This window comes from Neomonachus schauinslandi, chromosome 1 (genome assembly GCF_002201575.2).
Source record: "Neomonachus schauinslandi chromosome 1, ASM220157v2, whole genome shotgun sequence".
NCBI classification, from domain to species: Eukaryota; Metazoa; Chordata; class Mammalia; order Carnivora; family Phocidae; genus Neomonachus; species Neomonachus schauinslandi.
Window position 1 is genome coordinate 129540348 of NC_058403.1, and position 23944 is coordinate 129564291.

The following is a 23944-nucleotide window of genomic DNA, read 5'->3' on the forward strand; positions in this document are numbered from 1 at the left end:
ATTTTAGATGCCCCAAAAAGTCATTCTGGTGACGATAAAGACACTGAAGGCAAAGATGCATGAAAAGAGTAGGAATAAAAGTGTTTTGTGAAATGTAAACATGGGGAGAAAAGTATTATTTCCAAATGGATATATTTTATATATCTAAAAAAGGCAGGTACAGCTAAATTAGTAATTAATATTATAAACAAAAATTTAATTATTTCAAATATATTCCTAAAAGGCTGTAAAGTTGGCTCCAAGTTGTGTTCTGGATCTTTCCATGAGGAAAATTTTCCTCTCTTATCCAACATATGCTATGTACTGATACTGCTCCTTGCTCCTTGTGGCCGACAAGACTCATAACCACAATTTTGTGTCAACTAGAAAACACGGAGAGCCAAAACTCTTTAAATAAATGAACCCCACAGAACTATGCCGTCCACGATAACATGTGGCTATCAAGCACTTACAATGTAGCTAATGCAACTAAGGAGCTGAATTTTTTGTTTTATTGAATTTTAATTAACTTCAACTTAAATTTAAAAAGTGAAGCAGTAGAAAATATTTTTTCTGTTAAACACAACTCTATTTTGTAGGACATTTCACTTTAACTCTTGGAAAGTTAGCATCCAAATTGAGATGTGATACAAGTATAAAATATATACCAGATTTCAAAGATCTTGTTTGCAAAAAAAAAAAAAATATGAAATATCTCATTACAAGTTGAAAACATCGTATTCTGGATATATTTTATATATATATATATATAATAAAACATTGATAAAACATAGGACTAAACATAGTTCAATAAAATATAGTACTAAAATTAATTTCACCCTTGTTTTTACTTTTTTAACAAGGCTACCATAAAATTTTAAATTACATGGGTGGCTGAAATTCTATTTCCATTGGACAGCACTGCTAAGGAATAAAATGCCACTTGTGATTAGCGACTATAGGGGAGAGATAAAAGAATGAGAAATCAAAGTTGGAAAAACCAATATATTTGAAGATCTGATTAACAACTATGGCGGAGTACAGGGTGGGGGTGGGGAGAGAAAGAAAAGGGGAAACATGCCCAAGAAACCAGTGCTTCTTTTAAAGGCCCATGGTCAGATAAGCGGGGACGGACCCAGACAGCAGGGCAAACGCTATCTATGATTCCGCAGCTGTCCACAAATCCAACGACCTAGTTTTTGCTGACTATGTGTTAGAAGATGGCCATGAGTGTTATTAAAAAGCAAGAAGAATGACAGAGGCGCTGAGCACATGTCTTTCTAGAGTAACAAAAGAGAAGAGGGAGTTTTAAATTGCCCTGCTCCAGATTTCCCCTTCATTAGAGGTTTGGGGGAGGATTAGGAAACACCAAGTGTCTGGGCATAAAAGCTTGTTTTAGCAGAACCAAGAAAGTGCGATGAAGTCCTTCACGCTTGTGAGCGATGGCCATTGTGTGCAGCTGGGAGACATTAGGAACCCACTGTAAAAAGAGAGGAGACTGATCCCACTGCTGCTAACTACCTGGGATTGTCCCTGGTGGTACAGAAACAGGTGTTTGGGAAAGAGGAGAAGCAAGGGGAAAGTTCTTAAATTATATCTGAGAAATGCCGCGGTAAAGTAAGTAAGCAGGTTTCTTACTGCAGACCTTTTCCGAAGCTTGGCTCTTTTAAGGAGCATCATGACCCTTTCCAAGAGGATTTACAACATGCATGTTCCCAAAACACATGGACTACAGCACCTCTTTTGCTGAGGAGCGTTGCAGGAAGGGCACATTACCAAGAAGCACTGGGTTAGGAGGAAGAAACTGCAGATCTTTAGCTCCTTCTGGCTTTACCCTCAGTCCCAAAGGAACATTACTGTCTGCTATAAGCATGGTTCGGAGGCACTGGGAACTAGAACCTGGTGGTCATCCCAGCTCATCCATCACCAGACTCCTTCTGACGTCGACTTCAATAGCTGTGAGAGCAAAGTACATCTCAGGTGTGGCCACAGCTGTGTCCTAGAGAAGCACCCATCTTCCTCAGCTTCTGGACCTCCCAGGCTGGCCTACGGCCAACCAATCATCCGGCCTCAGGCAAAGTTATGTGCGCCCTGGTGTCATCAGCCTCCTACCCACAAGTGGAGATGGAAGAGATATTAGCCTCCCACCATGCCAAATGCAACCCAGGAGGGTGGGAAGGCATCCTAAGTCTGACAGCCAGGCTGAATTTCTCCCTAGAACAAAGCATTCATGGGCACCTATCTGCCATCTCTCTTGGTGTATTTTCTGTTTTCCCTCCACTCTTTTGTCTGCTCCACTAGCTCCTAGAATATTTTCTGATTCCTTGTTTTCAGGGCAATTTCTCTGCAGAGACCACAAAGGAATGCAGGCCTGACAGCCACCGGCTGCCCATAGAGCCAGCAACAGGCTGCTTTCTGTTCTAGGCACATTTAAATGCCATTTTTAGGAATCCCCAGTTAATTCTGTTTCTGATTCAACCTACAAGTTTGCTTATTATTATTATTTCAGGCGATATGTGTTGCAAAAGCTAAAAATTACATAGAATCGCAATGCTTCATACACGGGCAAGTTCTATTTCCCTCGTCGGGTGTTAAAATTCAGTTGGTTAATAAAAAATTACATTAAGGAGAACAATGAAGATAACACAGCAAGCCCGTGGAAAGAAAGAACATCTTAAATTTAAAAGTGAACAAAACAAAACAAAACAAAAAACAAAAAACTCACAAGACCAGAAATCTCAGAACCATCTTAGGAAGAACACAGGAACACACATGAGTTCTATGGGGTAAAGGGCAGTGGTTTTTAATTGGAACCCAAAGACATTTTGGAATAGGCCTTGTAAAATGCGTGCTGGAAATGGAGAGGCCGCCAAAGCAGTCTCCACAGAGGTGGCCAACGACCTCATGACCACACCACCAAGGCCCTTTCTGATTTGCAGTCTTGGGGCACCAAGAGGGTTGACAGACTCTCCCTTGCTGAGACAACCTCGGCCTGCATCACCCACTCTCTTCCCGTTTCCCTCAGACCTCTTAGTGACTTCCTTTCTGCCTCTTTTCTCTGCATGGCCTTTGGTGCTGCAATTCCCCGGGGCTCATCTCCCTTCCTTTTCAGTGATTTCATCCATGACCAGGTTTCAGTTAGCATTTTCCAGCTGGTGTCTCCAGCCCAGACGGCTGCCTTGAGCTCCTGCACTGGAGAAGTGATGCCCTGGTCCACAGTCCTCCTGATCTCAGCAAAGGCCCCTGTCTGTCCAGTTGCACAGGCCAAACCTGCCCCTCTCCGCCGTACCCTGTGACCCAATCCCTAAACTCTGTGGGCTCACCCAACCTGGGCCTGCCTCCACCTTTAACTCACCTCTGACTTTGTTTAACTTCTCCTCTCTACTGGTAGCTTTTAGCTCCTACTTAAAGCAAAGAAAACTTCCTCCACCTCTACCCTGAGCCACCACTTCCTTTCTCTCTTTCCAAACTCATATACTCTTAAACCCATGGAGGGAGGCCTCTGCCTTCTCTACTCTTAAAAACTGCTCTCGTAAGATTTACCAGTAGCCTCTGGTGGCCAAACCCAGTGGGCCACCCAACCAGTGGGTTCTGAATCGACCTCTTTCCTGCTTTTATACTATTTTATACTATTCTCTTCCCCCAGATTCTGTGACATCATGTTCTTCCTTTTCTCCCCTTGTTTCATAGAAGTTCTTTCTTTTTCTCCTTCTCTGGGTCTTCCCCAGAACTCTAGCCACAGTGCTCTCCTCTCTCCCCTCTGCAAGCACAAATAAGTTCTCAGGTCATGACTCCATCCTATCTCATGGCTTTGCCACCTCAACCAATGGCTACTCAATGTGTGGTCCTCAGCCCATTGCTGCTCCACCAACTTTCTGTTAACAATCCACAACAAGATAGATACACGAAGTCAGAGTGAGCATGTAGATACTCTTCTAGCTATTCAACACTGCCACCATATTTCTTTTGTATTTTTGAAAGTATCGCTTCTTAATGGACTGGAAAAAAACCAAACCAAATAAACAAAAAAATTGGTCCTTCATTGCAGATAATCTGAGAAACACTGAACTAGCTCTTACAGTTTTAAACTGATGGATTAACTTACAGTGAAAAACCAAGAGACTTCACAATAAGAAAATAAAAACATTATCAACTTCTCTAAAGTTGCTTTAGAGCAAGTTTACCCTACCAAAATACAACTGGGTTGGTATTTCCACTAGGCAACAATGAGTTGATGCTGAGTGGTGGCTGCCCCTCTGAGATGGGTATGCGCCACCCAGATGACACCTGAACCTCCTTCTCTCTGTCATTACCTGCCACTACCTACCTACCCTGTGGGCCTCTGTGTCTGCACCTCAGACAACTCCAGCTCCATTCCTAGCCTCCTCCTGAATTCCAGCCCAACAACCACAACTGTCTTCTGGAATGTTCCCTTGGGTGTCCCACCAGTTCCTCAGTCCTAACATGTCCATCACCAATCTCATTACCTCTCTGGCCCCGAATAGCTCCTCATGCCATGTGTTCCCCGTCCTCACAAGTGACCCTACCTCACACTTCAGTCACCTGGGTGTCATTTCAGGCTCCTCCCTCCCCTTCTATGATACAATCTTAATGATTCTTCCTCTGCATTTCTCTTTTATTTTGTTCATTCCCTCGACAAATAAGTTCTGGAGACAACAGCAAATAGGATAGCTATCTCCTCCAGCAATGCCTCACTTGTCACCCCAGGCTCCTCCCCGCTCACCCCCCAGTTCTCTGTCTTCCACTCTGACGACACGCTCATTCACACACCATTTTGCCTTCACTCCTCCCCTACTCCTGCCAGATTCACCTTTTTAAAATGGCACAATTTGCTTGGCTTGGGGATAGGTGGGGGTGTAGGGAGGTAAGGGAAGCCTTTTTCATATATTTCTCCTTTCATTCTGAATTGGTATCTTGCACTAATTAAAATTAAACTCTCCGCACCGCACTTGTAGAAATGAGGCCCTAATGCTCAGCAATCAGACAGAAAGCAAATGATGAGTCATTTATATACTACAGGCAAAGTTTCATAATCCTGGGGATTTAGGATATTCCATTTCATTAAAAGAAGCCACTTAGATTTTAAAGATCTGTTGGGGTCTTTTCTTAAGGTCAAGACCTTAAGCAGCACCATTTGGTTTTTGAAAGGGCAACGCATCTAGTTCAATCCAAGCCACTGGGTTTCTGACCGTGAGTTGGCCCCCACAGGACAAGGCAGGGGTCTGCCTCGTCTCCCCTCAACTGCCTACATTCCAAAGTCTCTGTGGTCCAGCGGAAGACAAACCTAGTTCTAAGTAGATCGTGTGGGTCAGTGCTCACCCCTCCATTATAAAGGGGAGTGAATCTAAGGGACAGAGCCCAGAGCTGAGGGCCTGAGGGCAAAGACCCTGAAGTCTCACCTGGACAATGGCTGGGAGTGTGGCTTTCTCTGATGGGCAGCAAGGCCTAGAGACCCAGCCTCCACTGAGGGGAGGCCTTCTATGGGCTCTAAAATCTGTCTCCATGTACCAGACCCAGTTACACCTGTCTGCCTCCCACACGGCCTCTCCTCCGCCTGGGACAGCCCCCTCTCAGTCCCTGAGCACCACAGAGAAGAGGCAGCATGACCCAATGGTCAGGAACGTGGCCTCTGGGTCACACAGGCTGGCTTCAAACCTTAGTTCTGCCTTTCACAGTTGTAACTGGGCAAACTGCATAGCTCTCTGTGCCTATAAAATGGGTCTAAGCCTTCAGAGAGGGTGAGATGAGGATTAAGAATATAGTGTGTGTGAAGCCTGTTAGCAAAAAGGGTCTACCTGACACACAGAGGGATTCCCTCTGTGCAGTGAAATCCCATTTAAAATTCAAATAAACCTATATATACATAAATATGGGCCAGCAGCGTATAATACAGCCAGAGAGCCCAATCTTTTCCTTTTCCTCTCTTCTTCTTCTCCTTCTCCTTCTTTTTCTTCTTCTTCTTTTCTGGGGGCGGTGGGGGTGGGGGGGGTTCTGTAACCTGCTGCAGCAGCTCCAGCCAGGTAGTAAACCCTGCCTGCTGTACCCCACCTGAGCTGGCTTGAGTAGGGCTCTGTTTCATGTCATCAAAAGAATCCTGCCCAGAACAGTCTTCCTCTTCCCTTTGTTCATCCCAAACTGTAGCCAAACAGAACTTGACTCTCAGCCTTGAGCTTTCATTCCATGCTCCTATCCTTACCAAGAACAGTACTGTCCGCCTCACCCCTCCATCCATCCCTCAGTTTTCAGGGCCCCCAGTCTATACCACACCTCTCCAAAACCTTCCCCACTTGGCCACAGAACCTTCCTGCTCCACCCGAGGCCCACTGCTGCCTGCTGGTGTCTCTCCTGTAGAAACACCTGCCCGGGCTGCATCCTTGAACAGTCCCTGGCCCTGGGCAAAGCCCTCATCCTCTCGGAGCTCTTTCCTCCTGTCTAGAAGGGAGACCCCACTGCCAGTGGGGCCTCTTGACCAAAATTACTGTGAAGCGCAAACCAGAAAATGTGTGCAATGACTCTGCAATCTTCAAAGGGCTTTCCAAACATCCAAGCACTTTCCCAAGAAGCTCCAAAGAACATAAAGGAATTTGAAGACGAACATGTAAGCCCTTTATGTGACATCATTCTGTCTCTTTACAATCCCCTGGGAACTCTGAAGAACAGGAAATTGCAAGGGGCCCCACAAATCCACAAGCCACACAAGACAAGCTCCGGAAGTACCTGGCGGCCAAACCTCTGCCTCACAGGGGCAAAGACAGCACCTCTGCTTTCCGACAGCCTTGAGACTCTGTGTCCCTGGAGCATTCGTTTCTAGGGCTTGGAACACACAGTCTCTCTGAGTCTGCCCATAAATCTGCCTTTTAAATGTTCTGTGGTCCATAATAAATAACTTACATAAAGGGCCGGTTGGATGGAGCACAGCAGGAAACAAGAGGGGGAAAAAACACAAAGCAGTAGCCCAGATTTAATTTGAGCAGCTAAAGTGCTCAGAGAAATCATCAGACCACACTGAAAGGAACAGAGTCATCTTTATATAATTCCCTTCGCCCTCTGCGGAAAATCATGATGGAGAGGGCCTGTAAATTACGGCACCTTCAGCTAATTTTACATGACACAGATACAGATGATTTTATTTTTCCTAATTGTGGAAAATAATGAAATCTCCTTTCCCTCCTGCCATCCACGTTCTCCATCCAAAAGTTCCGCTAATTTAAAACATTCGGTGGAAAAACAATACTGGGCCATTGTTCCCAAGGAAAAAAAAAATCTAATCACTTTGAATTTAGTTCTAATATGCAGAGAATATGAGCCTATCCTGTGTGATGGTACAATGACAAAATGAGTTAATTACCATCGCATCGTAAGATGGATCTGCTTGTCATAGAAACGGGAGCCATTATTTCACACAAAATAATGACCCAGATGAAAAGGAACGACTGTAAGCTGTAGTCGCCAGTGGCACAGCTTCGTCTTGGCCTAAGTGAATGGGAATTAACAAGTGTCGCCACTCTCTCTATATACAAATAGGGACCAGGCTGTTCATTAAATATTTACTGGAAAGACACAAATGGTTTTTAGTATATTTCTTCCCAGGAAGCTCCCAGGGTCTTCTACCTGTGTGATGACAGAAAAATTTACACATGTGTAAAATTCTGCCATCAGTTGGAATAGCTGTTGATCCTACAGAGGGGCATTCGGTTCCCCTCTGGTCTTTGCACACGGAAGTGGTGTCTTCTCCAGAAATGTTGTCCAACAACAGAAAAGAGGAGCAGAGGGAAGGAGGCCCAGACCCATCGTTTTGTCCCTCTTCTGGTTGTCACCGCCACTGGCTGAGAAACTAAAGCCACACCTTGCACCAATGACCGGAAATGCTGGATCCTTCCAGGTCCGGCCCTCGGCCACACTGGACAGTGAGGGACAAATGGCGGGATGATCTCAACACCCCTGAGTCACTGGCGGGAATCTTTACCTGCACCTGCTGGCCGTGATCACGAACCATCTCTCTATTGAGAGGAACGGAGGCGAGAGGTTCTGGGATACACATAAGGAGACAAACTCCAGGTTAGAAATCTCTTATTGCGCAGGTTGTCTAGTCTGCCTGGACCCAATGCTTGTTGTTTGAAAACCAGGGTTATTGCAGGAGCAGGATGGCACTGTGGGCTTTTTAAGGTATATAATTTTCAAAGTGCTAAAAACATAATCCTTATACAAACACGGAATGAGCAGGTGTCAGTGCTTTATTTAATTATGAAACGAACTATCGGATACTGATGTGCACACATGCGTGTACACACACACACACGCAGATGTCTACCTGCACTACACACGCTACCCATTATTTTGTGTGAAATAGTGGGCTGAGTGCCCACTAATCAGGCTGCTTTCTCCTGAAGACCTGACATGTGCACAGTGTAATGGGCCAGTCATGCAATGATCTGGTTTGTTAAGGCAAAGTTACCAAATCATATGGGTTTTTGTTTGTTTTTTAAAGATTTCTTTATTTTTTTAAGGGAGGGGGAGAATGAACATGTAGGGGTGGGCAGAGGGAGAGAATCCCAAGCAGGCTGTCCGCTGAGCAGGGAGCCTGACATAAGGCTCGATCTCACAACCCATGAGATCATGACCTGAGCCGAAATCAAGAGTCGGCTGCTCAACCAACTGAGCCATCCAGGTGCCCCTCAAATCACGTGTTTTCAAAAAAGCATACTTGATAATATGGACAGAGCCTCATGCACTCATCTGACCCACTTACCCCTCAAATATTCCAAGCAACCCAGTCTTGATTACAAGCCTATTTCTAAAACGATTTTTCCCCAGTACTCAGATCATGGGGTAAGTTTATTAGACCCAGTTTATTAAGTTAATAAACCCAAGTTTATTAGAACATTTTATCTGCATCAATCCAGAAAAGAGGGCCCTATTTATATAGACATCTACATGACTTATACAAAAACTTGTGTTGTCAGGCTTATGCATGTGTGAACAAAAAATGCTCTTCTCCCCCAATTCCTTAAGTAATGATATGAATTCCACCAGAGTAGAGTCTCCATTGTCCTAGTAAAATGATCAGAAATGTTGACCTGTGAGGTCATCTGACTCCCAGTCTCCAGGTCTTAGCACCCTCCCATACATGAGGGGTTATTCCTAGGGCCTTGTTGAGCCTGAACATTCAATCAACGTTGAAGGGAGAGAGACAGGAAGGAAACAACAACAAAAGAGTCACTGGGTATTTAAAGAGACAATTTCATTATTTCATTCTTCTGCAAAAATCCTCTGAACAGCCCCCCGCTGCATTTATAGAGCAATCCTGGGCCCTCCTCCCATCTCTTGCACTCCCTCTCTCTCCCAAAGCTTCTCTGATCTTTTGACTCCCATCTCTTGCTCCTGCACCAGGCCCTCACACATGCTGCTCCCTTTGCTTGGAGGGCTCCCCAACCTTCCCTGTGCAGCCCCATCACCAGGTTACTCCTCCTCATTCTTTCTGTCTTGGCACGGTGGACCTCCCTGATAGCCAAACCACGTGGTGTCAGCTTGTTCCTCCGCCCAGCTGCCTCCCTGCTGGTAATGCTCATCCCACTCCTCCAGGGTCTGCCTTCCAGGTGTGAGGACATGAGGGCAACAGACCACAGCGCTTTGGTTCTCTGTGTCCAAGCGCCAAGCAGGCAAGGACTGTTTCTGGCCCAAAGTTGATGGCCAACACTATTTATTAACGAATTCACTAATGGACAGACTGGATCTCAAACGAAACATCATCACCTCTATAGGATAGGGAACTGACAATTACTGTGGAAGCCTGGGTGAGAGAGAACAAGGTAAACATTAAGGAATGAACTTAGCCCCACTTTGGGCAAGGACATTCCTTCTGCAGCACATGTCATATTGAAACTCAAGTGAACCTTGCAATGAGGCAGGAAACCTCACAGGGCACAAAGAGAAGTTCAAAACCAGATACATTTCCGGGTGGAGAATGATTCTCCTGTAACTAGGTAATTGTAGCTGGTATAACAGCATGCCAGGGGCCACAGGACTCTGGGGTGCTCTCACACTAGGAAGAAAGGTGGCTCGTGGCAATGAAGACCCACAGGACAAGTGGAAGGTGGGACCTGGGCTGCGGGTGGGGGTCACATCATCTTGAAGGTTTGAGGGGAGTCCCAGCAGTGGGCCCACAGGCCTGTCAGCTGTTAGTAACATTCCAGCCTTAAAAGACAAGGGCCAGGGTCCCGCCTGCCTGGAAAGGGGGGAGGCTACCTTGTTCCTGAGTCATCTTCAGCCTGGGCAATGTATGTATGTGGGGGGGGGGGGGTTGTCCCCCTGTGGGGCTGCCCAAAGACCCAGGTCCAAGGAGGCACTGGCTCTTGTCCCAGCCCCTGGAGTGTGGCCAAACTGCCCTAAGCCAGCCTCCCCTAGTTCGCACTGCAAACCTGTCCAACTGTCTCCTCATTACAGCGCTCACCTTCTTAATGAACTCTGGGATGAGTTTTTGGCCTGTCAGGTGGTCTAAGGAGGAACAGCAATCTAATTCCAAGATGTAGCGTTCACTGTGAAGATCACTTTTCTGAGATCTGAAGAGAGGAAAAAAACACACAAAGATTACGATTTTGCACTATATATATGTATACATATATATATATATAGTGTGTGTGGGTGTGTGAATATATATATGTGAATTATTGGGTATTTAATGAAACCCCAAATTCTTTCCTGAAAGTAAATGTCAAAAAGGCACTGCTGAAAAATAATCCATAGTAAAACTCAAATTTTTATATATGTATATATATAAAATTATACACATCATGGAAAGACCACCATCAAGGAAAACACACCATTATAAAAATTTAGGACAATATAGCTTATGCATTAAACAACACACACACACACACACACTTCCATAATGTTTATTTCCCATGGGTTTGTATCTGCCAAGGCACAGACAAAGAGGCACACCAAACCACTAACAGCATTTACCTCTGGGGGTTGGAGAGCATCTGCATGGGAACAGGATCTAGGGGTGGTAGTGGTAACTGAAAGTGACTTTAGCTATATCCCTAAATTTTTTTCACTTTTTCTGAAAAGAATATATTCTAATAGCATTTAGAAAATTAAAATGAATTTTAAAAGACTTTTAAAAGGTTCAACCCTTACAGAAGGCAATCTGGCAAAATCTATCAAATTAAAGATGCATTAAGAAAAGACTCTAAGGCAGCTAAAGTTCTGGGGAAAGAGTAGGTATAAAGGCTGTTTGTGGCAAACAACTGCAGGGTTGTTTGCCCGGCCATCTCCCCACACAGGTGGCGCAGCCGCTTCCCTCTCTCCCACCAGGTAGATGTGCATATGATGTGACACTGTGCACATCCAGGAGAGCCAGCAACAAGTGATCACCAGAAGGAACTCCTACCACTTGATGCCATTCCTTTGAGGGGCTCCCATATGACAATTACTGTGGACCTGAGGAACTCCTGAAAGCCACATGATTCTCAGAAATGGAAGGTGATTCCTCAGCCCACCCGGCCAGGCATAAGACAAGAGGAAATGGATTGCCGCTAAGTGTCAGCAGAACGTGTACACTCTCTCTCTCTGGGTAGCCAGCCAGTCATGAAGATCAGGACTTAGGAACCAGGCTCCTGAGCTCTGTCCAGGGTTTCCAGCACAAGCACAGCCACTCCCCACTGGCCAAGGGGCGAGCAGGGCTTTCTCGGCCCACTTATGAGGAGCTCTACCAAAGAGGAGCCCATGCCAGCCCTTCTAAGAGCAAGTGTGGCCAGAAAATTCTTAAAGTGGGCACTTTCACGCCAAACTCCTAACACACATATATCCTCCCAAATAAGTGGTTTCTGAATGTATATTTGCTATATTTTAAAAATGAATTTCTAAGATTCTTATATATCATTAAAAGCAATTTACACTACCATTAACCATCTGGGTATGATTTACGTGAAATTCAAAAGTGAAAACATTTTAAAGGGGTATTTGGTTTTTCCCAGGTGTGCAATTGTGATTGGGTAAGCAAACATCAATAACATATCTTGGTTTTATTTTCCCTTCTAACACATCCTTTCAGGAGTAGGGACTGAGGCACATACTTTTAAAATGTAAAGGAATAAACGGATTCCAAACTGATCAAACTGGAATAAACTAACTCTAAAAGAAGAAACCAGTTCTCTGCCTCCGCCTTCTTGCATTAAAACTTCATCAGACTAGACGTGTGTTCTCATTTTTTCCCCACATTCTCATCCTCTACCACCCCCAAACAAAAGACATATTAAGAGGAACTAAAGCAGAAGATTCCAGACTTTTCAAAGAGAAGACTTGGTCATGACATACTGTCATGGGTATTTGTGAGGTCTCAAACAACGAAGACAGGCGTGGGAGGAGAGTGTTCTAAGATGTGAAATCCCAGCTGCTCTGTCACATGAAGACAAATGTCAGACCGTGTGAGGTTGTTTATAAACACCCACTGAGATTTTAAATGAGTAGGTTGAAAAACAGTAATTTTAAATAAGTCGACACTGTATCTACTTAGTAAAACACTCAAAAAATGAATGGAGTCTGTCTTTAAGCAACTTACACCCCAGATTCATAAGGAATAATCCTTAATACAGGATCTAGTAACTACCATCTTTGGTTCTAGAACAAGAAATACTATAGGAAGGAAGGCAGCTCTGATTCATTTCATCAGATTATTTACTCAGTTATATCTGAACTGAAAGGAGCATAAAATACCTACAAAAATGGGCATCATTACAAATTTTCTAGATGAAACATGAAAAATCGTATCTTGACTTATAGTCTTGGCAAAGCAAATCCAATGGCTACTGAGGGAATAGATGAGCAACTAATAAGTCTTCCCCTGCCTTTAGGAATTATCTCCACAATTTAACCACAGTAAATATGGCTGCTATGGTGAACACACCTTAAGATGACCCCTTCCTCCCAATATTCCCCACCTGCTGGTGTTCATGACTTTGTAAAACCCTCCCCTTGAGTGAGAGTAGGACCTGCACTTTGCTTCTAACCCATCAGAATATGGCAAAAAGGATGGGGTGTCACCCCTGTGATTATGCTGTGCTGTAAAGCTCCATTTTAGCAGACTGGAGCTACATACTCCTCTTGCTGGCTATGAAGAAGTAAACTGCCATGTTATGAAAGGGCCACATGGCAAGGAACTGTGGGCAGCCCCTGGCCAACAGCTGGCAAGAAACAGGGATTTCAATTCTATTACTGCAAAGAGATGAATTCTGCGAAGAACCTAAGGGAGCAGTGGAAACAGATCTTTCCCCAGTTGAGCCTCTGTTGAGACCACAGCCCCAGCCAACACCTATACTGCCTGATAAGACCTGATGAAAAGAACCCAGATAAGCTACAGAAACTGTGGTATGATAAATACATGTTGTTTTGAGCCACTAAATTTGCAGCAATTTATTACAGAACATAGAAAAATAATACAGTTGTTGAGTAGGAAGACATGGCAGCCTCACGTTCAAAATAAGCTTCCCACTGGTGACCAAGTGCAGGCCCAGGCCCACAAGATCCATTCAGAACACCTGAGACCACCCTGAGAGCAGTCACTGACAGGTGATGAGTGTTCAATGTCTCTGAGGGCAAGGACCACCCTGGGAGAGAGAAGCAGACACCCAACAGAAGTGGCTCCAGGGGCCAGGCTGTGGCCCTCCAAGGGATCACATCAGGAGGGAATAGATACTCTGTAGTCAATCAAGTTCCTAAGGAAGAAGCATTAACATGAAATCTCAGCTGAGAAGGCACTTGCCACCCTCCTATGAGGGAGGGGAAACACCGCTTATGTTTCCCCAAAGGCCATGTCCTTGTGTTATTCTGGAAAAGGAAATGAGAAACCACCAAACCTCCCCTGGACTGAAGCTGTGATGGTTTCCACTTCTGGAAAAAAACAGAGATATTTGGGTTTGAACAATAAAAAAAAATGCACAGAATGCATTTCTGGAGATGTAGGATTAACTACCTAAAGCCTCCATCATCTAGAAGTTAACACCAAATACTCTGAAATTAAATATGAGCACTCTAAGAAAAGCACTGCTAACAATGAAATATACTTCACCACCTCCCTCTATGGTCTATTCCATAATTTTCTCCAGATTTGTCAATTACAGGCTACAGGTGCTAAATCGAACTAGAGGTGAATTAGTGAGAACTAGAAGTCAATGACACACCTCTAGTTCACTTTGGACAATTTAAACCATCTCTAGGTGACTCTGGACAATTTATTTAAACTTTCTGTGTCTCAGTTTCTTTCACTGCTAAATGGGAATATTATGAATAGTTGTCTCTTAGCATCATTGTAAGGACTAAATAAGACAAAAGCACAGGGTATGGCGGGAGGTCTGGGCTCAGCAAACATTAGCCACTGCTGATCTAGTGACTACCATCTATAATTGCATTCTTTATTTTCCAAACACTCTTCACAGTTCATAATTATTCGTTCGATAAATACTGACCACAACTACTACTGTGTGCCAGGCACTATTCTTTAGCATATATCAATAGACAGAGAGACAAAGATCTCTGTCCTCATGGAGCTTACAGTCCAGTGGAGGCAGATAGGCAAAAAACAAAAAACATACATGAGCATATAATAATATGTTCAGCAGGATAAGTATAGAAGAAAAAAGAAACAGCAAGGTGAAGAGAATCAGGAGTGTGTGAGGGGAAGCTGCTGCAGTTTTTTTGTTGTTGTTTTAAAGACTTATTTTATTTATTTATTTATTTATTAAAGATTTTATTTATTTGACAGAGAGCATAGCAAGAGAAGGAACACAAGCAGGGGGACTGGTAGAGGGAGAAGCAGGCTTCCCATGCAGCAGGGAGCCCGATGTGGAGTTCGATCCCAGGACCCTAGGATCATGACCCGAGCTGAAGGCAGATGCTTAACGACTGAGCCACCCAGGTGCCCCAAGACTTATTTATTTTAGAGAGAGAGAGAGCATGAGCAGGGGGAGAGGCAGAGGGAGAGGAAGAGAGAATCCTCAGACTCCCCACTGAGTGTGGAGTCCAGTGCAGGGCTTGATGCAGGGCTCCATCCCAGGACCCTGAGATCATGCCCTGAGCCGAAATCAAGATTCAGCTGCCCAACCAACTGAGCCACCCAGGTGCCCCTAGAAGCTGCAGTTTTAATGAGGATGGTCTGGGTGGCCTCACTGAGAAGGTGACATTTAGAATAAAGACCTACGGGAAGTGAGGGAGTTGGCCATGCTGATATCCAGGATGAGAGCTTCCAGGCAGAGGGAACAGCCGGTGCAAAGGCCCTGAGGCGAGATAATACAAAGAAGCCCTGTGGCTGGAGCTCAGTGAATAAAGGGCAGAGGAGGAAGAGAAGACAAGGCCAGAAAGTCAATGGGGAACAAGGTAATGTAGACCTTACAGGCCATACCAAAGATGGTAGTTTATACACAGAAAGACAGGGGAAGCCCTTGGAGAGTGTTGAACAGAGAAGTAACATGATCTGGTTTATTATACAAGGCTCCCTCTGGCTATAGGAGGCAGCTAAAAGACTAACTCAGTGGTCCAGCAGGGAGATGATGGTGGCTTAAAGTGGATTTTTACCAGTGTATCAGCAGACACAAAGGCTGGATTCTGGATATATTTTCAAGGTGGAACCTTCAAGACTTCCTCATGGGGTTTAGAAGGAAGAAAGCAGATGAGGATGACTGAGAATTTCTGTCCCAGCAACTGGGAGACTGGATGAAGTTGCCACAGCTAAGATGGGGAAGGTTATGGGTGGCACAGTTTTGGGGGAAGATCAATAATTCAGTTTCAGATGTGCTGAATTTGACTTACACAGCAGACATCTAAGTAGAGATGTCTGGTAGACAGTTTAATACATATTCCCATCTGGATTTCAGGAGTGGGGCTGGAGATACAAATTTGAGAGTCATCAGCTTTCAGATGGTATTTAAAGCCCAAGGCTGGATGAGATTTCAATTAATGTAGACAGAGAATAGTCAAGGACTGACCTTGGGACCCTCCACCATGAAGACACTGGGAGAAAAGAGAAGAAAGCCCAAAGGAGAAAAAGGAGAAACCAGAGAGGAAGGAAGAAAACCAAGAGAATATGCTGTCTGTCCTGAAAGTAAAATGCAGGAAGCATGTCAAGGGGCAAGGAATGGGCCACCCTGTCAACTTCTTCAATTAACAGACTTATAATCTTCTCTTCAATTTACCAATAGTCTTGAAATCCCAAAGGGAAAGTGGATTTATTCCATCTTATGGAAGCAAGTGTAAAGAAATCTGTTTATATTATTATTAAAATGGGTCGATTATCAAATTAATCCACTGATTTGGGTCCCGAACAGCTTGGTTCCTTGAAAAAAATAAAAACATCTTCATGCTGCTAGGTCAATTCTCAAAAACTGCCTGGGGGAAAATTAACTGAAAAGAGCTCTAACCCATCTCACATCTTAAGGCCCCCATTTGGTCGCAGCATTGGAGAGTTGAGGGGGGTTTATTTCCACTCCAAAGGGATTTTCTGAAAGGAAGAGGAATAAAAAGGATATTACTGAGCAGAGATGTGATGTGCTGAAAACCAAGAATACATAAGACAAAACAAATTCAAATTCTCAGCATAATGACATAGCGGTAAAAAGGCACATAAACATGGTGGTCCTGACTGCTTAGAACACTGGAGAGGCAGCTAAGACTTCACAGCCCAGTTAAGTTTTAAAAAGCTGTCACAACGTGACAACTAAATGTAGTGTGGTACCCCAGACTAGGTCCCATAACTAAAAGAGGACATTAATAGAAAAAGTGGTGAAATCCAAATAAAATCCACAATTTAGTTAACAGTAATGTACCAGGGTCAATTTCTTAGTTTTGACAAATGTACCTGGTAACATAACATAGTAATGCTTGGGGAAACTCGATGAAGGACATAAGGGAATTCTCTGTAATTTCTTTGTAACTTTTATGTTAAATCTAAATTATTCCAAAATAAAATTTATTTTTAAAAAAGAAAGAAAATCATTCTATATTTTTGGGTATATGTATTTCCTGTTTTGACTCTGTAATATTTATTCTCTGAGTCAGTGTCTCTAGACTAAACTACCCCTACACCCCTGCCTGACTATACTTGTCCTATCAGAGATCCCTCAAATCTCATCAGGGCAGTGTCTAAAATAACTGGGTCTGGAGGACAAAAGGAAAATGGCCTTTGACGTGCCCCAACTTCAGGCACTGGAACAATCCAGTGAGAAACCTTGGGCTCTGTGAATCAGATAGGGTTTCCCACAGGTCAGGCATCCTCAGCCCTGGCTGCATTTACCTTTGGAAGCACTTGGGGAGCTCTCATAAATTCTGATTGATTGGTTTTAGGTATGGCCTGGGCAAAGGAGATTTGGAAACTCCCAGGTGATTCTAATGTGCAGTCAGAGTGAAGAACCACTGCCCAGGCAGAGATGTGATGTGCTGAGCAGGGTATGTTGTATCTGCTACTGTCCTGGAGTTTTTCCCTGGCCAAGAACTGAGCAAGTCCATGGAAAGAGAAAACACAGAAAGAATGACTTGTAGAGACCAATAATGTAGACTCTTCTACCCTCAGAAGAAAATAAACCTTCAAAAAGAAACGAAAAAGACCAGAGATTAAGGAAATATAAAAGAAGAATGAGGACCTTTCTTTATGCCTCTTCCGGTCAGAAAAACTCAAAAGTATATTCAACTTCTTGCTCTGCTCACTTTTTCTTACTTTTTTATTGTGGTTAAAATATATACATAAGAGAACATTTACCATTTTAACTATTTTTAAGTGTACATTCAATGTCATTAAGCACATTCACAAGGCCGGACAACCATCACCACTATCCATTTCCAGAACTTTCTCATCATCCCAAACAGCCCTCATTTTATCTGACCCCTTATAAATGGGATGCGGACCAAAACTGAATAGAAAATTTTAAATAAACGCTTGTAGGGGCGCCTGGGTGGCTCATCCTGTTGAACGTCCGACTCTTGATCTCAGCTCAGGTCTCGATCTCACTATTGTGAGTGAGTTCAAGACCTGCATTGGGCTTGGAGTTGGGCATGGAGCCTACTAAAAAAAATGCTTGTACAACAAACACATAAAAGCAGATTTAGACACTGAGCATTTGTGCACAAACTCTTAATTGTAGGGCAGGAGAGCAAAGAGCCCCTAGGCTGAAGTATCTCAGATGTCAGCATAACTGGCCACAGATATCAGAGTTGTTTAAGACTGTAAGAAAAGACCACTTATTCTGTGTCGTGTTGATCTCATTACTCACACACAAACATGAACTGTCATAAAAATGGTGGAAATCGGAACTGCGCTCATTACAACAATCATGTCTGCCAAGGGTTGTGCGGTCACTCCCCAGGCAGCCAGAGGGTCAGAAGGTCACACCAGGGATGCAAACTCCAAGGCTCACAGGCAATGAGTGGAAGAGGATATTTTTTGACCAAAATACATAATCTAGGCACTTAGTTTTCATGTAAGAGATACAGGAATGGTCTTCATATCCGCAGAGAAAAAGGCTCTCTGCTTTTCGTTCAAACACAGAATCCTATCAGACGCCCTCTCACAATGTCATTTCTGAGAGCAATGCGGCTGGAGAAAACCTGTCTCTGCCATGAGAAAAGTCACAGCACAGGAGTGACGTTAAACAGTAGGCGCCATGTCACTACGGTGTTGGGGAGACAGTGGAATAGAGGAAACCATGGTAACCTGGGCAGTTTACATCCCAGCCAACGCTAGCGATTCCAGGCCAGGGTTGCCAAACTTCTAGTTTTTTAAAAGAATTCGTTAAATTCTGTTTTTATGTCAGCCATAACTGTCAAATTGTGGCTCCAGACAATGTTTTTTGCTACGTTGGCGAATGTCTTGGGATTGAATTTGGCCTCCTGGCCACCAATCTCTGGCCTCGGTTACGTACACAAAGCTCCCATGTGAGTCACAGAAGGCTGGATGCCAGGTAAGAGATAAGAGTGAGCAGATTATCTAACTGTATTATAATCAGAATAACCAACCCATAAACCCAATCCAGATAGTTCGTTCCTTGTAATGACTCAGCAGATTATTCCCCTCCGTGCTCCCGGCTAACCCAGGATCATGGCCAATGCATCTACACAGCCCTTGCCAGCTCCTCAGTGGCTGGGACATAACCCTTGGCTAAGCCATTGAAAGAACATGTTTGCAAGCAAAGACCGTACTGTGTACGAGTACTTAAAATATTCAAAATTAACATAGGCAAAAGGGTTAGTCCTCAAATTATACTGACAAAATGCCAAGTAGGTAATTAAATACCCATTTGGTTTCATGAGAAGATCTGAAATCAGTCTACTAAAAAACAAATGCCTGTCGAAAAAACTATTATAAACTATACTTTAAAAAAATAAACATGTGAATAAATACTACCATACACACTACTTTTAAATAATAAACATGTAACAGATCTCACTTCAACTCATAAACCCCTTAGATAACTTCAAAGACCATGAGTTTAAACAACATCTCCTCTTTCCCAGGACACCAGGCCCAGTTTGAACTTGAGCTGTAAAAAGAAAGGAGAGGATGTGCAGTTCATCAATAGAACTATTTTTGCTTCATTTAGGAATAATCAGAAAGAAATGGTGGTAAACTCCAACTTAGATCACTAGGCATTCTCCAACCAGAAGAAAAAAAATTACTGAATGTCAGCTGATAGAAACAAATTCTCTATGACTGGGAAACAGGAAGGATTTTTAAGATATTTCCCCCAAGGCAATACCAAGTTCAAGTAGAATAATCAGAATGGCTTTTTTTTTTTTTTAAGTAGTAGTAGAGAGGGAAATGAACTACAGATCTTAAGATTTGTCAAGGAAAGGAAAAAAAGGCTTTTTCTAATTTCATTAACTAATGTAAAACTAATGACAATAAAAAGATCTGTGTATTCATTCATCTGTTCATCACTTTCTTGACCACTGACCACATACATGTAAGGCACTGAGTTAGATCCTGCCATCAAGAAACCTACAGTCAATGGGCATCTAACTATCCAATACCACTCTCTACTGTATGCAAACCATATAAAAACAGAAGTGTTATGGGAGTTCGGTTACTTTCAGTGTCAGGGATCAGGAAATTTTTTAAAATCAAGAAGTGTGTCAGCTGAGCCTAAAGCTGTATGGAAATTAGTCATGGGACAATGGATAAAAAGATATTCCAGGCACCAAGAACAGAAATTAATAAGGATATAGATGGAAAAAAGCATGAGTTACAGGATGGAAATAATAAATAGGTCAGTTTGGTAAAAGGTGAGGGCTGCCTATCAGAATCAGTGGGACCAGTAAACAGGAGCCCGGCGAACATCTGGATGAATCCACTGTTAGGATGGACCTGTGACGCGTCTGCAGTGGGCAGCAGAGAAGCGAGAACCGTGGTGGGCAAGAAAGGATGGGGTGTGTCCTTACAGGATGGGACTGGACTTCGTTTTGAGGGAAAGGGGAGTCATGGAAGGTCTTAGATAAGAGAAGATACTAAAATATAGACTTCAGGAAGATGAAGCAAGCCGCATTGCGTATGACGGGAGAAGAGGCGAAGAATGTCTTAGGAGAGCAGTAATGAGCTCAGCTAAGATTTTGTAGAGGGAGTGGGCGGATGGGAGAGAGAGTTTAGGTATTTCCCGTCTCTGCATTTGGTGACAGTTGGGGTGGAGTGGGGAGAGGAGTACATGCTGCTTCCCAAAGATGCTCTCAGAACAATGGGGGAAAGATTTCCGATCATTTTAGGACTCCTTCCCCTTGCAAAATAAATCAAATCTACACACACACACACACACACAAAAAGAAGAAGCTCTTGAAGTCAAAAACTTCCCCTAACAGTGAAGCTTAAGAAATGCTTGGGGGCGAAAAAAAAAAAAAAAAAAAAAAAAATCCAAGTAAACAAATCCTAGCAAATCATTAAATAAAACCCCTAACTATACAGTCTCTATCAGGGGAGTTCTGAAGTAGGAAGTAGAAAGGAGAAGAATGAACTCATAGATGGGTCACTGCCTTTTCTTCTGATTTTTTCTTCCTCTTTCACCAACAGACATTCACCACTTCCGTTGATAAGGGTTTGGTATCACCAGGAACATTCCGGAGATGATGGGGGGGGGGGCTGTGCAAATGATACCCTAACCACACACTCTTAGGGAGCTGCGCACTGCCGAGCGTGTGCAAGTCACTGTGGGCATCTAACTATCCAGTACTGCTGTTTATTCTCAAGAAATCTTGCCACATCCTGTCACACTGTTTACAGTCAGAGCCAATTCTCTGGTAGATAAACCGTCAGTGACTGCGCAGCCCAAGGAGTTCACCATTAATCTTAAAAGCAACAGGAAAAAAACAGGCTTTACCCCTGTGGTCCCTGTATAATGCAGCCGTGAAAGAATTTCAATCCCCACCAGGCTGGACTACAGAAAAGAGAAGAACCACAAGGAATGGGATCTGGGGCAGGGTCCTGCTTTCTCTGGGATCCTGTAAGGTTCCTCATTTACTCTGAAAGATGTAGAAAGGACTAATACTAGTATTAATGGACAAATAATATTTTATCACAAACGTAATACTGAATAAAAGCAGGTCTGCCTGATATTACTTCAGAAAAGTCACATTATCTGCAAACAAAACTAACGGGACTGGCACCCCACATGAATGCTCTTCATGACTCGCTCATGGGCCCTGTCTAGTTGAGTGACAGGAAGTCTCTTCTCTGTTTACATTCAATGCTCATGTTCCAAATTAAAGTCCATTTATCGTCTCCTTCTTTTCTAGATCTTCCCACCTACACCCTCTAACTGAATTAGACGATGGGAATGTTCTATATCTGCGCTGGCCAATACAGTAGCCACTAGCCACATGTTGCTACCAAGCACCTAAAATGTGGCTAGTGCCCCTGAGGAACTGAATTTTTTAAATTTTATTTAACTTAAATGAATTTACATTTACATCGCTACACGTGGCTAGTGGCTACCTAATTGGAAAGTACAGCTTAACGCTCTTCTCAACTTCAATGTGAAAACAGATCGCCGGGGATCTTGTTAAAATGAAGATTTGGATTCAGCAGGTCTGGGAGGGGCCTGGGGATCTGCATTTCCAAGGAGCTCCCAGGTGATGCTGATGCTGTTAGTGCAGACTACACTTGGAGTAGCAAAACCCTAACTGCTTCAGGAACCATCCGAGTGACCCTGAAGTTTCATGATCAGTGGTCTCCAAATTTTTTGATCACATACTAGGTCAGTAAAAACTCCTGACTACTACCGTAGCAACATCTTACATGTGTTATATAAAATACATATAAAATAAGTTTTAAAAGACAAAAAGCAAATGAAATAAGCAATATTTTAATCACAATATTTTATATTTATGTATCATATATATTTATATATCACTATATATTTTTTTATATCACAATATAAATATACATATTTAAATATATATAAGTATAAATATATATATTTATATATCACAATAAATTATAATCAAAATAAGTTCATATTATGAATATCTAATATTTCAAGACCTAATATACACTTGAAATGAGATTCACTGTTAACAATAGTGGAAGTTAACCCACATTTCAAAATGTCTTCTTGATGAGTCCAAATATCTTTGGCCATCTTCTCACAGATCTGAATAGGTAGGCATTGGGTTTTTTGTTTTGTTTTGGTTTTTTTAATCTCACTAGGAAAACTCTTACAAACAGAGATGGGTCAGTATGGCCATTTTTCTGTGTGTGAGTCTAAGTGTGTGTGTGAGGAAGAGACAGACAGGGAAAGAGAGAGATAGGGAAGAAAGAGACAAAGACAGAGAGAGAGAGAGAAGGATTTTATGTTCACATTACTGGTATTTTCCTCAATCTGCAACTACGTTATAGGAATTTTTTAAGCCATGTGTGTATTTCATGAAGGTTAAACTACAAAAAATAATCCACAAATCCACTTCACTGAGTTTTCAAATAAAAGTCTTCCTCTGAACCTAGTCTCTCAGGACCCCTCCTGCTTCATATAGACAGGTGACCCCTGACATCTGCACCCAGCAAGGGCACCACCTTCAACCTGAATGTTCAGTATCAGTAACGTATAATTTATATCTTAATTTTTCAACAAAAATAAATATACAAAGAAGCGTCAGTACTCTTTCAACATGGGTATGTACCTCACTTTGGTAATACTGGCTTAGATAAGTGCATAGATGTTTCAGAATGATCACAAAGCTCTAAAATAAAAATTTACTTCCAACAATAATAGTGAACTCTATGTTCTTAAAAACACATGGTGGAAACACTCTTCAAATTATTATGTAAATGTAATTATAATTTCAGCAGAATTTACTGGAAATTGGAGAATATAACTTTCGACTCTATATGGAAAAATCAACGTGCAAAAATTGTTAAGATCCTGAAAAAGAAAAACAGTGACTTAATAGATATTAATACACACTACAAACTTATTGTAATCAAAATAGCATGGTATAGCACAAAAATCAATAAAGCAATCACAGGAATAATAAAGAACTGGGAACAAACTCGGGTATATACAGAAATCCAAACTATGATTCAGGTGCCATCTCATTCCATGGTAAAAATCAGGTAAATGCAATAAATGCTGTTGACAAAGGCAGCTATCTGGAAGAAAATAAAGGTGGATCCCTACCTCACACACTAATACTAGGTTCTCAACTGGGAACAGTTTTGCCCATCCGGGGACATTGGTAATATCTGGAGACATTCTGATTGTCATTAACTAGGGCCAGGGACAGGGGTGGTGGTGTTTGCTACTGGCATCTGGTGGGTAGAGGCCAGGGATGCTGCTTAATATCCCAAACTGTCCATAGTTGAGACACTATATAAGCAGAGAAATCCTACCCTACCCTTACATACCCTAACCCTAATGGTTAAAAAATTAAAAAGCAACAGTGTTAGTAGTAGACAGATCCTGATGTGAATTCTGGCTCC

The 23944-nt window shown here is 42.9% G+C and overlaps 1 protein-coding gene across 1 annotated transcript in view; it reads right to left on the reverse strand.

Annotated features, from left to right (window-relative positions):
• Nucleotides 1–23944, reverse strand: part of RFTN1 (raftlin, lipid raft linker 1) — a 193294-nt gene that overhangs the window by 79311 nt on the left and 90039 nt on the right. The window contains exon 4 of the mRNA XM_044915709.1: nucleotides 10451–10559. Within this exon, the coding sequence (XP_044771644.1) occupies nucleotides 10451–10559 (109 nt within the window). The remainder of the gene's footprint in view (nucleotides 1–10450; nucleotides 10560–23944) is intronic.